The 17,572-nt window shown below is 34.7% G+C and overlaps 2 protein-coding genes across 3 annotated transcripts in view; one reads left to right on the top strand and one right to left on the bottom strand.

The window, feature by feature from the left end:
- Positions 1-17,572, bottom strand: part of noi (splicing factor 3a subunit 3 noi) — a 130,752-nt gene that overhangs the window by 86,618 nt on the left and 26,562 nt on the right. The window lies entirely within an intron of this gene.
- LOC138698363 (cytosol aminopeptidase-like) overlaps positions 1-17,572 on the top strand; it is a 45,882-nt gene that overhangs the window by 13,939 nt on the left and 14,371 nt on the right. Inside the window, exons 4-6 of the mRNA XM_069824220.1 lie at positions 2,505-2,607; positions 10,676-10,856; positions 14,279-14,425. Of these exons, the coding sequence (XP_069680321.1) occupies positions 2,505-2,607; positions 10,676-10,856; positions 14,279-14,425 (431 nt within the window). The remainder of the gene's footprint in view (positions 1-2,504; positions 2,608-10,675; positions 10,857-14,278; positions 14,426-17,572) is intronic.

Below are 17,572 nucleotides of genomic sequence, written 5' to 3'. Positions count from 1 at the left end.
TCGTTTCTCTTTCTCTGTTTTCCGCTTTCTTAAACAAGTACGTACACAACACCCATGCCCAAGGCGGGACTCGAACCCACAACCTTTCATACCAAGCGATAGGGACATGCCTTGCCCCTATCGCTTGAGCCATCCAGGCCGGCAAATATACAATAGCACACTCCACACAAAACACTTCACTAGTCTCTTCCTTAGTAGATTTCAACTAACATATTTATTTATAGAAGCCTTACAAGGACATTATTGATTATTATACTGTTCAGTAAATAAGAATGCAGATTGAAGATAAAGAATTACTCAAGAAGCAATCTATAATCATGCTACAAATCTGGATATGGTGGGCTACGTGCTCGAATACATACGAAAGTAATCATTACTCAACTCTTAATAGAACACTGTTGAGCTGAATTCCAAGAGAAAAATATCTTCAAATGTATGCAACAATCACACATATCACAATGGAATCTCAGCAATAAAGAACATAGAATTCAGTCCAGGATTTTACTTTGAACACTCTCCTTATAAATACACATTTGCTCCTACAGCTTCAGGTCGTCACTTTCATCGACCAAAAATACCTCCAGATGTATGCAATATTCACAAATATCATATGGAATTCCAGCAATAAAAAATTAGAATTCAGTCCAAGGTTTACTTTGAACAATCATTTTATAAATTGACATTTACTAATACAGCTTCAGGTGACCAAAATATTTCCTTCGTCTTCTTCTGCTTCCTCTGCTTGCTCTCCATTTTCATTGATGAGGTGGGCATAAAATTCCAGATCGTTGTTTGTTTTCCACAAAGGACCGAAATATTTTGAAAAAAAGTTTATCAATATCTTGAATTTTCTCCTTTTTTACTGTCACCCCAAACTGTTTTCTTTGCAACTGGAAGTCATGGATTGCTTCTCCTCGTTTCAAAAGACTTCAGTAAACTCCAAAATCGTTACGATAGTGACATTCTCCTCTCACTAATACACCTGACTTCCCTTTTTGAAGAAAATTCTCTTGGAAGAGGCTAAGTTGAAAATGCTTTCAGCACCTGTGTCACTCCTTTCCTTCCAGCTGTTGACAGGAACATCATATACTAGTTTCTTAACAGTTCCTTCTACATAAATTCTGATGTATTCAGAAGAATCAGTGATCGTATTTATTTTCCTTATTCTTTTTCTAATCTACCAGAGACTCTGCCTGGCGGGAAAACATGATAAGGCATACCAAATGCCAGATCTCACAATCAGTAGGCCTACACTACTAGAATATGCAAAAAATAAATACTGGTTATAAAGAATATTGGAAAAGTCGCTTGGTATTTAGAGGATATTGGAAAAGTAGAGATTGCATTTAGAGGATATTGGAAAAGTAACTATTTTTCAAATGAATTTTTTCACTATATGTAGAGCTCTTTTGAACATTATTGATATACTAGCTGTACCCGTGCTCTCCGCTGCACTTGTTAGAAATAAATATAAAGTAATTACATAATTAAAATAGAACATCTGGTCCAGGGAACATTCGTGTTTTTATAGAAGGATAAATCGTTTAATATATCACTTAATTTAAATTGTATTTAAATAATTAAAATGCGATCATTTTGGTCCAGAGACTACTCATTTAGTGCAACGATAATTTCTTTAACATATTTCTTAATACATGCAAATAATTAAAATATGATCATTTGGTTCAGAGAACATCCAGACAGACAGACAGACATACAAACAAAAATTTCAAAAAAAAAAAAGGGATTTTCGGTCTCAGGATGGTTAATTATACATGTTGTTGTCCAAGGCCCCTTATAGACGAAGTCATTTGTTTTTATTTAATTGCAACGCCTTAGATGGCGTTATTTTAATTTTAAAACTCATTTATCTCATTAAATATCCGTCCTATCAAAATTTTGCATAGAATAACATTTATCGGAAATCACCTTTAAAAAGACTTTTGTTGTGTAACATTGTTCACGAAAATTAATAATAAGGAGATATTTCGATTTATTTAATTCAAGCCCCCTTATAACCCCCTCTTAAATAAAATATTTTGAATGCCATATAGCCTAAAATCTAAGTTACAGCGAACTTAATTTATATTTCAATTTTCAAATAAATCGGTTCAGTCATTATCGCGTGAAAAGGTAACAAACATCCAGACAGACAGACAAAAATGAAAAAAAAAAAAAAAAAAAAAAAAAAGCGATTTTCGGTTTCAGGATGGTTAATTATACATGTTAACGCCAATTATTTTTGGAAAATAGAAAATTAGCAGAAAAATTTTGGCTAGAGATTTATTATTAGTATAGATAGGTCAATAGAGTGCATTAATCCTTACTATAAAGAGATAAAAAATGATTTTGGTGAAAAAGTGGATTTAGAGGGTTTTGGAACTGTGCGCCTCATATGTACTAAATATTGGTGAATCTTTAAGGTTTTTTAAAACTACACAAGTATAGCTAAGGTGCGAAATGGTAAATAAAAGATTATGATTATGACGACACGTTTCTTTCAGGACGTCGTGGTTGAGAGGTATCAATAAGGCAGATGCGCAAAACTTTGCCAGGAAATTGAGTGATTCTCCTCCAAATTTGATGACGCCTTCATTATTTGCGAAAGTAAGTACACTTTATACATATGAATTAATTGACGATTAAGATTACTCAGCCTTGATGTACTATGGTATTCCCAGCGAATAGGGATTATAAAGAATGGACACTGAGCGAATTTTCCTGTGTTTTGTTTCTCTGTGCGCCAGCGTATAGTTCCACTTTCAAGCCCTAGAGGTTAGTGTAATCGAGCATACGCTAAGATAATAATTGAAAAAAGAGTTGAGACACAGGATCCAAACATCGCCTACCTTATTGCATAATCCAGTAACGCTTTGCTTAAAATAAATTCAAGTTAACAGCTTTTCCTTATTTCTCAGTGACAAATTAGTTGTAATAATAATATTTTATATTTAAGATATAATAAATTATATTATAAAATAATATAGTACATTATAAAATTAAGTACCGAATTCGTTTAATATTTGTATATAATATAATATAATATAGGTATATATGGTTTTACTTCTCGTAAGGGTTTTGTTTTTCCATTTTCAGCGCTATCAAATCATTACATATTTTAATTGTTGTTGGGGTCAACGTCTCAACTCTCATTATAAAGGAACTCTAGAGTCTAGACATTACAGTTAATGACGGATTTATTATTTTATGGATCCAATTTATTTTGAGTACATAATGTACATAGATGTATTAATTATATGTGTTATATTTCCGCTGTGTCGACTGCTAGTTGGTGTGATGTCAGCGCCAACTCTAGGGAGAAAGCAGAATCTCACGCTTTAGCTGGCTTGAAGGTCATTGAAATCAGTCCGGCTACATCAAAAGTACTGACGCGAAGTGTCCATTCTTTATAATCCCTATTCGCTGGTATTCCCTTCTGCCAGATTATATTTTTTTTAGTACGTATTCTCATGTTTTCTGTAACTAGCCTGGTCTAGTGATGTCATGGCAGAACTGGTTAAGGATGTCAAAAATAATTTTCAAAGCCACTGATAATTCGACTTATGTTTCTTCTCTCAGTATGCGTACGTTTTCAATTTCCATATAAATGGAATCTCATGATCATCATAATTATCATCATCATCATCATCATCATCATCACCATTCTTAAAGATTCTAGGTCAAATGGACCGTTTCAGTACACAAAAAAAAAATTTTATTGTCAGACGTTTCAAAGGTCATCTTAATCCTTTCTTTCCTCCAAGTCGGTTAACGTCTAATTTTTTAAAGGAATTCTTTTGTAATCCACTTTTATTGCATTTTGTATCCAGTTTTGCATGTAATTTATTATTGTTTGTCAAACAGATATAACTTCTAATTTTTGTAAAAATTATTCATTTCTTTTATGGTCTAACAAAGTGTATCCAACTCTTTTCATTAAAAAAAAATAATCTCTGCAATATTTAATATTGTTAAAGTTTATTTTTGAAGTGTCCAAATTTCGCTATCATAGAGCAAGCAAAGTTGGAACTGCCACGGCTTCGTCACAGCCTAGTATATACAGTCACGAAGCTTAATACGTAGTAAATATGCATCCATAGATAGTTGCTAACCACTAGGATCGCTAATATCGCCTCATTACAGACAATGCGAAATAGCACCGGCACAGTCTATTGTTCCTAGCACCCTCACAACTCAAGCTTCGTGACTGTATATACTAGACTGTGGTTTCGTATACAAAACTTTAAATCCTACTTTTTTATTATGATTATTTTTCAAAATTCTATTCAATATGTCCAATATTTCCTGTTATTAAATTAATTTTGTTTGGAAATATTTTTCACCTTAATACGACAATTGACATCCTACATAATAAAATTTAATTACTTTGTTCTAATATTGTATTCTGTACTACTAGTTTACTTCTTGCAGGTTGTTAACCTAAATAGGTTATGATTTTAGATCTAGAGGATGAAATATTTATACTGAAATTATTCAAAATACAGTTCAAAAGAAAAACATCTCTTTGTAAATCATCTTCCGAATTAGACATTATTAGCATATGTTTGGCATACAATGTGTTCAGCTTTGTGTTATGGTTTATTAAAATTCCTTTAGTAGACATTTCACTTAATTCAGAAACCGTTTTATTTATGTATTTAGGGTATAAAAATAAGTGGTAACTTTAATTGCTCAGAGTTCCTTGATTTTATTCATAGTCTTAATAATTCTGGCACTGGCTTATTAGCAGGGAAAGGATTTATATGTAAATACATATTTACTTATAAAGCTAATATAATTTATATTTTGCATTATCTTTATGTTTCACAATGTGTAGGGTTGAAAAATCCTACTTTTATTTTCCATATTTTTCCATATTTTAGAGTTTAGTACATATTTTCGTTAATTTCCATATATTTTCCATATTTCATATAAAACAGTCCATATTATATTAGGTTTAACAATAAAACAAAACAAAATTCCATTAACTTTTAAAAATACATTTCAACAATAGAGATTTAAACACATGTTCAGTAATCCCTTTAACATCAGAGTTATTTGAAAATTAGCAGTCCTATCAACAATGGGAAAGTAAGTTACAAAACTGTATTAATTTAATTTAAAATTTTTAACAGACTTCAGTTGTGCAGCTCAACAGTTAAATGCCAGTCAGAGTACACATAGGTTCAGTTTTGTAAATCATACTATAAAGACGGTAAATATGCCAAAAGTACGTCATTCAGTCAATTTAAAATCAAAACTAACAAGTTACATTTCAGAATTTAAAGAAGATGGTTTATCAACTGACAATAAAATATTATTTTGTAATTTGTGTCAGTGTGCAGTATCATCTACACAAAAGTTCCTGGTGCAACAACACATTACAACTAGTAAACATCAGGCCAACAAACAACTAAATTCCAAGCAGAGACAATTGTTTTTAACACAACCAACAACATCGAATGTAAGATCTGAGTTTAACATCGACCTGTGCCGTTCTCTCATCTCTGCTGATATTCCTCTCTACAAACTAAAGAATAAGGTCTTCAGGGAATTCCTTGAAAAATATACTCAACATACAATCCCGGATGAGTCAACACTTAGGAAGACGTATGCTCCATCCATCTACGATGAGACAATACAGAAGATAAGAGATGAAATTAAAGATAGTTCAATTTGGGTTTCCATTGATGAGACTCCCGACAAAGAAGGTAGACTTGTTGGTAATGTAGTTATCGGTTTGTTAAGTGAACAATATTCTGAACGAATTCTTTTACATTGTGATGTTCTAGAAAAGTGCAATAACAAAACTATAGTTAAACTGTTCAACGAAGCTATGGGTATCCTGTGGCCAAAGGGTATTATGTACGATAATGTGTTATTCTTTATTAGCGATGCTGCCCCTTATATGGTCAAAGCTGGACAAGCATTATCTGTTGTATATCCTAAATTGACTCATTTTACTTGTGTGGCGCATGCATTTCATCGTGTGGCAGAAGTGGTCAGAGACAATTTCCCTAAAGTAGATTTGTTGATTTCATCAGTGAAAAAAGTATTTCTCAAAGCTCCCAGTAGAGTTAACGTGTTGAAAGAAATGTACCCTGAAATTCCATTGCCACCAAAGCCAATTTTAACTAGATGGGGTACATGGCTAGAAGCAGTTGAATATTATGCCGAACATATAGACTCTATTAACAATGTTCTCCTTGCATTGGACTCTGAAGATGCAGTCTCAATTGATACTGCGAAAACAGTTACCTGTGACATAAGTGTGAAGAATGACTTAGCTCACATTCAGCATACATTTTCATGCATCATAAAAACGCTCAAAAGTCTCCAAAATAGGCACCTTTCACTATCTGAAAGTTTTGAAATTATAAATAGTACTGTGGAACAACTGAATCGTGGTAGAGGTAAAGTTGCAGATGCAGTAAGAGCTAAGGTGGACACTGTACTTTCAAAAAACCCTGGATATGAAGAACTACAAAAGGTTGTTGCTGTGATGAGTGGTGAATCAACAGTGAAGATTAACTTGGACTTATCCCCAGCAGACATTGTGAAATTGAATTATGTACCAGTTACTTCTTGTGACGTCGAACGCTCTTTTAGTCAGTATAAATCTATCCTCAGAGACAATAGAAGAAGATTCACTTTTCAGCACTTGAAAGAAATGTTTGTTACCTATTGTTATGGTAACAGACAATAAAAATTGTGTTTTGTTGAAACTACATTGGAAGATAAGGTACGTCCATTATATTTTTTGTTTAGTTTGATTAAAATGTACCAATATTTAACGTACATAGTCATTTTTTTATAATTTTAAGTCCATATTTAATTCCATATTTTGGTAAAAATCCATATTTAATTCCATATTTTGGTAAAAATAACTACATATATATTTACATATTTCATATATTTTTAGTCCATATAAATCCGTTCCCTGCTTATTAGTATACAAGAAGTGGGATTTTTGCATCACTATGGCAACGAGTTTCCTTCTAATTGTTCTGGTGATAAAGCGTCGTTAAATAACCAACTAAAAGTGGTTGTGGTAGTCTTTTTTTTATCGTAAGTACTTTTCTGTAACTTGGCCTGCAAGATCGCCAGATATTAACTCAGCAGATTATTTATTGGTTGTGGGGCTACCTGAAGAAAAGAGTGTTACTGAGCAAACCTAGGTGCATTATTGATAAGCTGTTGAAGGATTCCATCACACACACTGTGGCAAACATTCCAGAACACGAACTCAGATCCGCTGCATACAGCAGTGAAGAGAGGCTGTTACTTGTACAATAACAAAATTATGGAAAGATATAACATCTACGACGAAGTTATGGCAATGGGTGATGATGCAAAAAATCCCATTTCTTGTATAATATGCCAGTGTTAGAATTATTAAGACTGTACAGAAATGAAGAAAATTTGAACAATTAAAGTTACCTGTTACTTTGAAAAACACTATATCGATGGGCCTGTTCAAAAGGGAAATAACTCAAAATGAAAAATTTTGACAACTTCATTTTAAATATTCTTATTGCAGTGAAAAATTCAATTAACATAATTCTAATTGAAACTTATACAGGGACATCATTTTATTTTTACTTCAATTTTTATTGTACCTGAGTTTTTCAATGTACTTCATTCCCACCCCTTCTACTAATGAAGTTTCAACTGTTCTCTAGACAGAATCAAGGCCGCTTATAGTAAACAGCACTGAGTTACTGAGTATAGTACTTTCCAGAAATATCTTCGCGTTTTCCAGTAACGAAAGAACTTTTAATATTGAATCATATTTTCGCACAGGTACTGTCCGTTTGCCTACGTCGCATCCCGATTTCCCCCACCTGCCTCTGCACGCCTCTTTGTAAAAGCAGGGCTGTCTTAGCTCTTTTCTGAAAACATTAATTTCTGTTAGGAATTGGACGTTTACGTAATATTATACAACTGTTTAAAATAACTTAAATAAAAGGGCCTCGTTAAGTAATTAACTATCACGTGATTTCCCTCCTTTCTACGATCCTGCGGCATAACCACTTGGACGGACAGTAGATAGCATGTATGAGTAATTTTATCTGTGTGGGTCGGGCAGAAGTGAAGACTGAATTTACAGTACATAAGGTACTCTTTTGTAGAGTAGGTACAGAATTATTTCAACATGAGTTACTAGTACGAAGGACGAAACTGGTAATTGGAATTAGATGCAATAGTCTATAGTGCGGTAATACTGGGTGTTCATTTCAAAGTGTGTCATGACGTCACTGTTGGGTCACCGATTTGAAGCGAGTTTCAGCTTATATGTCAGAGAAGTTGCCTATTGTTTAAGGCGTTCTTCAATCTGAACTTGAGAACGTGTATGGTATAACTTGAACGTCGTAGCAACAGATGGCGGTCTGTACGGTCTGTGTGCTACCATAACCTCTTTCGAACTGTGTTTTGTGCGAGAAAGTCGTACGCAGGGTATTTGTTATCATCGGTTGCGTACGGTAACATTTCACAACACAAATCAAATGCTCCGTGTCCATGTTGACCGTCGAAGTTAATGTCAACAAATACGCAAGTAATCGTCTTAACCCTCTCCCCATATCCCGACAGTACGTGTTTCCAAACAGTTCACATTCCTGCCACTACCGGCGTTACCGTACGTATCGGTACGTACTCTTCAGAATGAACGCCGTACTTGCTAGGCAACTTCTCTGCCTCACAGGTTATACACCTCTGCGGAAGTGTAGGAAAATTGAATTCTCTAGGCTCATCGGCTAGCCACATGACGGCATACAGCGAGCCATGACACATTTTGAACTGAACACCCAGTATGCACAAAAGAACTGAAGCCTGTAGGCTATCGGAATGAACGGCTACCATTTTCAAAAATGTGTTTAAATATCCATATTATGATTATTTTTCAATTGAACTTCACTCTCTATATTGTACGCTAATGTGGTGTAGACTGCATAATGAATACGTTCGCATGGATAACTCAGTTCGTGAGTAAAAACACTTATTCTTAATACAGTACTGCATTTTGATTAAATAAAAACCTAATGAAAATTATCGAACTCAAAATCGCGATATTTCCTAGTTTACGTAAATGGATGAAGTACTTTTCTTCCCTCCTATACCTAGTAAAGTGATTTGTTTGTGTTTTACGCCAGTATCATTGAACTCCGGTTGTGGAAGGGGGTAGCGAACGGTGTTTCCGGTTCTCTAAAGGTATAGCCAGGTTAATATTAAAAATGTTAGTAAAATAAATAAATAAATAAATAAATAAAATAATAAAATGATGTCCCTGTAGTATGTAAGAAACATCATTAACTAAATTTGGAGTAATTTCCATTATCCTTAGATTTTTCACAGCAACATGAAAGTTTAAAATGCAGTTACCCCAAGGCTTTGCGTTTTGAGTTGTTTCCCTTTTGAACTGGCCCATCGATGTATATTAAACAGTGTAGGGGACAGTAAACAGCCCTGTCCGACTTCTTGATTGATTTGTTTGGGTTAGGTTAGGTAACGGTGGCTAGGGATGGGTTAGGGACGACCCTTTGCACATCGGCCATACTGAGGCCTATTGTGCACTCCGAATTTATGGAATGAATGAAGATGAGGTGTACCAGCCCACCGGTCGCATGTAATCCCTCACCCTCTCACACAATGGGGGGCTCCACCCCTCTCCCTAAGTTCATACAGACAAGGTAACCAAGCAGCACAGGATCCATTCCAACGGCCTTTCCAAGGTGTCGAAGCACACTTGGAAGTGCTCCTAAGGAATGAATCCTGACAGAGATATTGCGGAAGGCTGGGAACCCGGGAACGGTTGCGGAGAGGATCCCCCCCCGTAAGCGGACGAAGACATGCGTCTTGACCTGAATATGTTTATGGGATGAGATGAAGTAGATGAATGATATGAAATCTAAATTCTTTTTTCTGCACTGGAGGGGAAGGGAAATGGACCGTGGCAATGAAAATTCCAACCCGGCATTTGACTATGTAACTGTGGAAAACCACGGAAAAATCAGTCAGGTTGGTCGATCCCAGAATCGAACCACGGACCTCCCGAATGCCAGTCCCAAGCGGAAAGCATGAGCCACCTCTCTCGGTTGATTTGTTTTAAATCTGACATTTTATCATTTGATTTTATTTTTATGCTTGTTATGTAACAACCAATTTGGAATTTATTTCTGTGTAAATATTTTAAATACTAAAAGTCATTTTGCCATATTAAATGCTTTTACAAAGGCCAAAAAGGTCATATGCGTTTCCAATTTAAATTATTTTTCTTATTATTATTATTATTATTATTATTATTATTATTATTATTATTATAGTAAATAGGATTTGTCATTTTCACGTAACTGTGTACATCTCAGATATTTACATCTTCATATACTACAAATTTTATTAGTGATTTCTGAAATATACTCACAAGGATTCATTTTAAAAATAAATGTTTACCAAACACACTGCTATTATCAAGTGAATTTCACTGCATCATACACATAAAACAGGCGACATTAGTAGCGTCAAGAAATTCGCATTGTCTGGCTAGATAAGTTGAATTTGTAATCTCTCTTTCTAATTTAAGTTTACAGATAATCTTGTTACACTTTCTTTATTAATCGTATTGAATATTACAGATAATGTATTTTGAAATTGTTATTAATTTGCTTAAACACTTTAGGCCACCGTAGATGCTCTTTGTCCCTGTGGTATAACTGTGGAAATTCGAGACAAGGAATGGATTGAATCTAAGAACATGACAGCCTTCCTGACAGTTGCGCGAGGTTCCTGCGAACTACCACTCCTGTTAGAGCTCGGCTATTGCGGAGGAGGACAGGAAGAAAAACCCATCGTTTTAGTCGGTAATCACTATGTAATTTAAGAAATTCAGAAGAAAGACAATTCATAGTGTGAAGTTGTCTTCACATTTTCTTATCAAAATTTGTCTTGAGAATTTCCACAATTTTTCTTAACTTTTTCGATCACTGAAGTTCTTACGAAATGTTCATGACTTACTACTAAATTTAATACAGAGTGGATGTGAAATAAAAATTCAGATTTTCAGAGCGAATAGCTCATGCTGTATGTAACAAAAATGTGTTCTATTATATTGATGGAAAGTTAATAGTTTTCTCAGAAAATTGTTCCCCTCCAAATGTTTAACAGCCTCTTATTCGGTAACTACTGCGAGTAGGATCATGACTTTTGCCCATATCGATAGAAAATTTAATAAAGAATTATCCCTCTGGCGTATATCACTTGCTTCGACGGCTTTCGTGTAAATATACTTTAAAACCCATTAATTTCAAGCCACTGAACGATGCAACCAGATTATAACAACGTTGTAGTCAGAGAATGAGGTTCGCATGACGGGACAGATCTGAGTTCGTTGACCTCCTACATCTGTATTACGAGAAGAAAGAGGACTGTGTTAACGGCGATGTTGCCAGACTGCTGAAACTTCCAACTAATTTTTCTAATTAACCGTGCATTTATTTACAAAATGTAATGTAAGTTTTTCCATTCATTTAAGAGTACCCTATCGTCCCTTTCAATTTGCAGGATTATTTCACTTCCACTTCGTAGGCTATACAAGTTATCTAAAAAATACACTGCATAACTTCAGGAGTGAGTTCCTCATAATCAGGCTTCGAGACTTCGGACCCAGTAGAGCAGTTCAATGGGAAATCCGCATAACGGCGTACTGAGTATAGTAGTAAAGCGTACAGTGGGTGGGGCGTACTGTAGAATGAATCCCAACAAATATGCAAAGGAAAATGCTCTGGATTTGAAGGTTCTGACGAATAATTTGGATTTCATACAAACCTATTTTCAAACTGTGTCTGAAACCATTATACCGTTAGAAAAGTCAGGGCAAGAGATGCCGGAAGCCCTCAAATTAGTTGAGAAAATGACACAGATTTAATGAGACACGAACTACACCGGTTACTGAACGTGTAAAACAGAAGTGGAAATCAATTTTATGTAAAAGTAACGGATATGGAACACTGTGTAATATAAACAGCAAATTAGTGGACATAGAGTCACCCGAGAATAAAGGACTGTCTTTTAGAGACTGCAATGATGTTAGGTTTTTTGGTTTTGCTTCTATCACGTCATGCGACGTAGAGCGCACCTTTTCACAGTACAAACTGTGTTTGGTAGATAAGCGAAAAATATTTACGTTTCAGACACTGAAAATGTATCTTGTAGTACATTGCAATTCGGTACTGTAACTGCACTTCCTATAGACGACCAATAGGATAAATGAAGAAATTAAAATTGCTACATGTTTATTTCCACCATTAACACTGTGTATAATTAAACAAAAATGCTTATAAAAGACAGGAGAATAAATGCTTTTCACATTCTTTTGACATTGTCATTGTGTAATGTATATTTACTTTCAGAATGCACATATGTGTGTGTTTCCCCATACTACCGTACTCTACTCTAAATAGCAACGTTGTTACCTCAACACATCTCTACCTTTCACTACCTGCAGCGAGTCAACAACCTATAGTACATGCACAGTAATGTTATTGTATCGGGTCCCAAGTCTCGAAGCCTGGTCATAATGCAGATAATAGAAATAATTTATATTAATATAAGGCCGGAAATGTTTGGTTTCTACTTTTAAAGATCTGCCTACGACACTTTTAACTGTTCAAATCACCTTACAAAGGTCTGTCCATGATACTTAACTGTTCACATCACCTTACCAAAGGGTCTGTCTTTGACATTTAACTGTTCACATCAATACCATATTCAAAATTTTGGTGATGTTATTTGAACTTCATGTATTTCCAAACAAACTCACAGGGTGGGTGTACAGAAATTTTTTGAAAAGCAACATGCCTGACTTCTTAGACGTCACATACTCACCTCATCTCGCCAAATAATTTTATTGTGTAACTCTTGACTTGTTCCACATCTCAAAGCTTCAATGATATCGTAAGATCTATGGAATACAATAAATTAAATTAAAACTTATCATTCGACGACAATACATTTTATGCATGATGTCGCTCCCGCACATTTTAGTCACAGTGCGCGCAGTTACCTGAATCGAAGGTTTATTGGTCGGTGTGCAGATAGAGGTGAACCAGTTGCGTGGCCTCCTCGTTCAGCTGATTTAAACCCATTAGATTTCTTCTTGTGGGACCATTTAAAAGCAATGGTGTATTCGACTCCAGTAGCTGATATTGAAACTCTCCGCAGTCGAATTATGAAAGGTTGTGATACATTACGAAACATAGTAGGAATTTTGGATTGTCTTCACGGGCCATATGAATCTGCATTCAGGCAGAAGGTAGATATTTTGAACATTTATTGTAAAGTGATGTAACAGTTAAGTGTCATAGAGAGACCTTCAAAACTCGAAAACCAAGCTTTTCCGGCACTATGTTGATATACGCTAAATTATTTTTATGTTCGACCATGCCGAAATGTAGTAATTATACACCTGGTAGCAGTCCTTTAATGCATGTCATTAAAGTACACCTACTCATTAAAGTACAGGTGTTCAGCCAATCACAACTCAGCTTACAGGTGTTCAGCCAATGACAAGTCTGCTTTGTACCGTTATAAAACCGCAAGTATCGATTATTCTCGGATATGCAATCGAAAGAGAATTAACGAAAAGTCACGGAGGCTGGAAATCCAATACTGTCGCAGAAGGTTATGTTCTGTTACTATAATAATTAGCGTTAATTGTAAATAATATTCAAATAAATTCAATTTGTCATCTCGTTTTTCAATGTCGAATTCAATAATCAAGGTTATATCAAGTTTAAGGGATTACATCAAGGTCAATGACATTATTGTTTCTCGGAAAAAATCAATACTTTCGCGTCTGCGCACATCTCACAATGCACGACCTAGAACAAGGTCACTTCCGATCTTGTCAGATACAAATAAAATGTATACATCTGAATAATTTCAAGTTAGAAATATGGTCGAGCATAAAAATTCGTACGAAACTCGCCTATAATGGTAATTAAGAAGCTCGTATGAAAATTATGAAACGAGCTTGCGCTCGTTTCATAAACATCCATACTCGCTTCTTAATTACTATCATTATAGGCTCGTTGCATAATGTACTATTATTGTCAACATATGAGGAACTTACACCTCAAATTAAACCGTGTATTTCTGAGATATTCAGTATACATATAACCTACAACATATCGCCCAAGTATTAATGGAACACTAAAAATCGCTGTTTTTATTTAGGCATTTGATTAAAACTGTAACATTAGGCCTATTTTTATCTTGATCTCAGGAAAGGGTGTGACATTTGATTCTGGCGGTTTGTGTTTGAAGCCTTGCAAAGGAATGATGGAGTTCAGAGCGGATATGGCTGGAGCTGCTGTAATTGTAGCTACTCTCCGAGCAATATCGATACTTAACTTGCCCATCAATGTAACAGGTTTGAATGCTAAAGTACTATAATTTATGCTAAGCGCAGTAATTTTGTGGCCACCGTCTCAGAAATAAATTGAGAGGATATTCATTTAAATTAATAAATTCATTACTTCATAATTCAACTCTATTAGACATCTCATACTGATTTCTATAACCTGGATAATTTTTTCTTCTCTACATCTATTAACAATGATACGAATAAGCTTCTCTTGAAAAGAAAAATAGCATGAAATTCATAGAGTCTCTATAATTGTTTGGAACGTTTAAGTGGTTCATGGTTGTGTGACCATATGGGTTTGGATGTTTGTAGGTTGCGATGTGTATGAAATAAATTAAAGATAATTATGCATGTTGCATTATTAAGAGTTATTTAATTTCCATCCTTTATTCTATGTTGTGAGTTGCACCTGGCCGCTGCCGCTAAGGAGCAAGATATGCATAGAGCCATAGATCATTACAGAAACGGTAACGTACATTTTTCCTGAATATGTGCCCACTTAAACGTTCCACATTATTAGTAAAATATTTCATGTTATAGGCCTATTACTTAATTACTTTTGAAACAATCTGTAATTTGAAAATTAAACTAAACTACAAATCCATTTACTTCAGTCCAGTACACTTACAATATGTATTTTAATAATCCATGTAGTCAGTATCAGTCACATAGTTGTTTGCATCTTTGTCAATTTTTAATTACATGGTAACAATGGTTATTAGAGGAAAAAAAATCGCTCCGGCGCAGGGGATCGAACCCGGCTCCTTGGTTCTACGTACCAAGCGCTCTAACCACTGAGCTACGCCGAAGTTCAAATCATAGCACCTGATCGAATCCTTCTTCTCTAGTGTTTTTTCTCTTTGTGGCCTTACTCCATGTTCGACATATATTGGTATATATTAAGTCAACTGCCATTATACAAGGAGCGCACTCAATTGAGTGACTTGATGGCCGGGATTCCGAAGAATCTAAGTAAAAATTAATTTTTGGTCCTACAGAATATATGTTATGGTAACAATGGTGCTGTGGAATTTATGGACTAGATTTGGCCTTTTCTGTAGCATACCTTTTAAATCTCAACCCACGTACGTAAATGATCAATTTCAAGAAAGAAAATTAATTTTCCCAGGAATTATCTTTTGAAAATGAACCTTAAGAAATAAGACCCAAACAAAAAATTGTCCTTTCTTTAATCTGTATTTTACTAGCTACTTGTTTAATTACCATATCAATGTCAACATATTCCTCTCAAGTATACTTCGCACGAAAACATGACGACCTTCCCTCATACCCTTCACCAGTTAACTGCAGGCACGCGCAAGGGATAAACCCTTAGCCTAGTTGCCAATTCTTGAAGTCATTGTGATTTGCGAACGTTTTTCAAATTGTGTTCCGTGAAACCGCGAATTTCAGGGAGACTATTAGGCCTATCTTTGTAAATATATCTTAATTTATAAGTACTAAAGCAAAATTGGTATAAAAATGAACAAACTTATTTTAAAAACACTTTATATTTATATTTTCACTAACATGTTTTGCCTAAATAAACAAAGAAATGCAGAATTATATAATAAGTGTTAAATTCTCATGTTATTGAAGTTCCAGAATTTTATACTTAATTAAGGATGTTGCGCTGGTAAAATTTTCGGAAACTGTGATCATTGAATAGCAATAATTTTATAGTACAAGAGAGTAAAATTAGATTTTATCCGCTTCGCCTTGGATGTTTACTCTAGTGTGCTATACAATATTTTATTCATTACTGGTATGTAAATTTGATTTTAAATTGTAGGTCTTTTCTTTGTAATGTGTTGTTGGCGAAGACGTTCGTATATATACTTTTTAATTAATGCTAATATGTTGGTTGTCATGTAGAGAGTGATTTAAGTGCTGTAAGTAGAAAACTTTTAAGCAGTGCTGTGAATAATGTCATTATGTTGGTTGCTAAGGACGGTGAAATAAAGATCAGTTTAGATACCAGCCATGGATAAATGTATTCCTTTTACATCATTTTTTCATAACACGAAAATCATATTAAAGCACGAAAGAATATATTTGTTTCTCTGCCAGTTTAGTTGCTGATTCGATGCAAATTTTCTGTAGGCCTAAGGAACGTTATGAGATACGAAATATGATTTAATTAAGGGGGCATATACACTTCTTATACCTTAAAATTCTGTTATGTAAAATATAGGCTTAATATAAAATTTAAATTTCTACACCAAGTTCATTCAGGTAAAACAACTTGTATTAATTTTTTTTTGTTATTTAACGACACTGTATCAATTACTAGGTTATTTAGTGTCGATGGGATTGGTGATGGCAAAATGGTATTTGGCGAGATGAAGCCATAGATTACCTGACATTCGCCTTACTGTTGAGAAAAACCTCGGAAAAACCCCAATCAAATAAATCAGCCAAAGCGGGAACTGAACCCACGCCCGAGTGCAACTTCGGATCGGCAGCCAACTCAGCCAACTGAGCTACGCCAGTGGCTCTGTATTAGTTCTGAAGTTATGATTTTTAATGTAAAGTGCGGCATTGGCTATAATAGCTATTAAGTGGAAAACGGCATGAGCTTTTTCTTCTTCTTCGCAAACTATATTCCTTAAAAACCCTTTTCCTGGTAATTCCGAAAGTGCTGGATAGAATCGAATGAAATTTTTTCTGCATTCTTAAACATAATGTACAAATCAGGCCAGAATATTTCCTCAAGTTTATTTGCTGTTGGCGATATCTCTTTCGCGTACAGTTCACATACTGTTCGACGAAGTAAATCACGCATAAAATCGTCTATCTTACCGAATTCTGTTTTATTTTATTTTTTCTTTAGTTGATAAACCGTAATTCTTAATTTATATGCCCCATATATATTTTTTTTACCAGCTCCGCCGGTTGCGTCCGATGTTAAGTGATTAAGATTTGTACTTATCAAACTGCCTCAACTTTCAATTACTCTATGGATAGAATTTCTAACGTTAGACACAATTTTAACACTTTGTTTTCTTAGCTACGCTCCTCTGCAATTAAGATATTCTGTTTTCTTCGACGGTGTTATTTGTTCTTGTCGTGATCTTCAGGTGAATCAGGAGGCCTGACTGCGGATCATCTGCTCCAACACTTATTAATCATGGCCGGAATAAATTAAACATA

The sequence above is a fragment of the Periplaneta americana genome, chromosome 4 (assembly GCF_040183065.1).
Source record: "Periplaneta americana isolate PAMFEO1 chromosome 4, P.americana_PAMFEO1_priV1, whole genome shotgun sequence".
NCBI lineage: Eukaryota > Metazoa > Arthropoda > Insecta > Blattodea > Blattidae > Periplaneta > Periplaneta americana.
The sequence above is the reverse complement of the archived record's forward strand: the minus strand, read 5'-3'. Positions and strand labels throughout refer to the sequence as shown.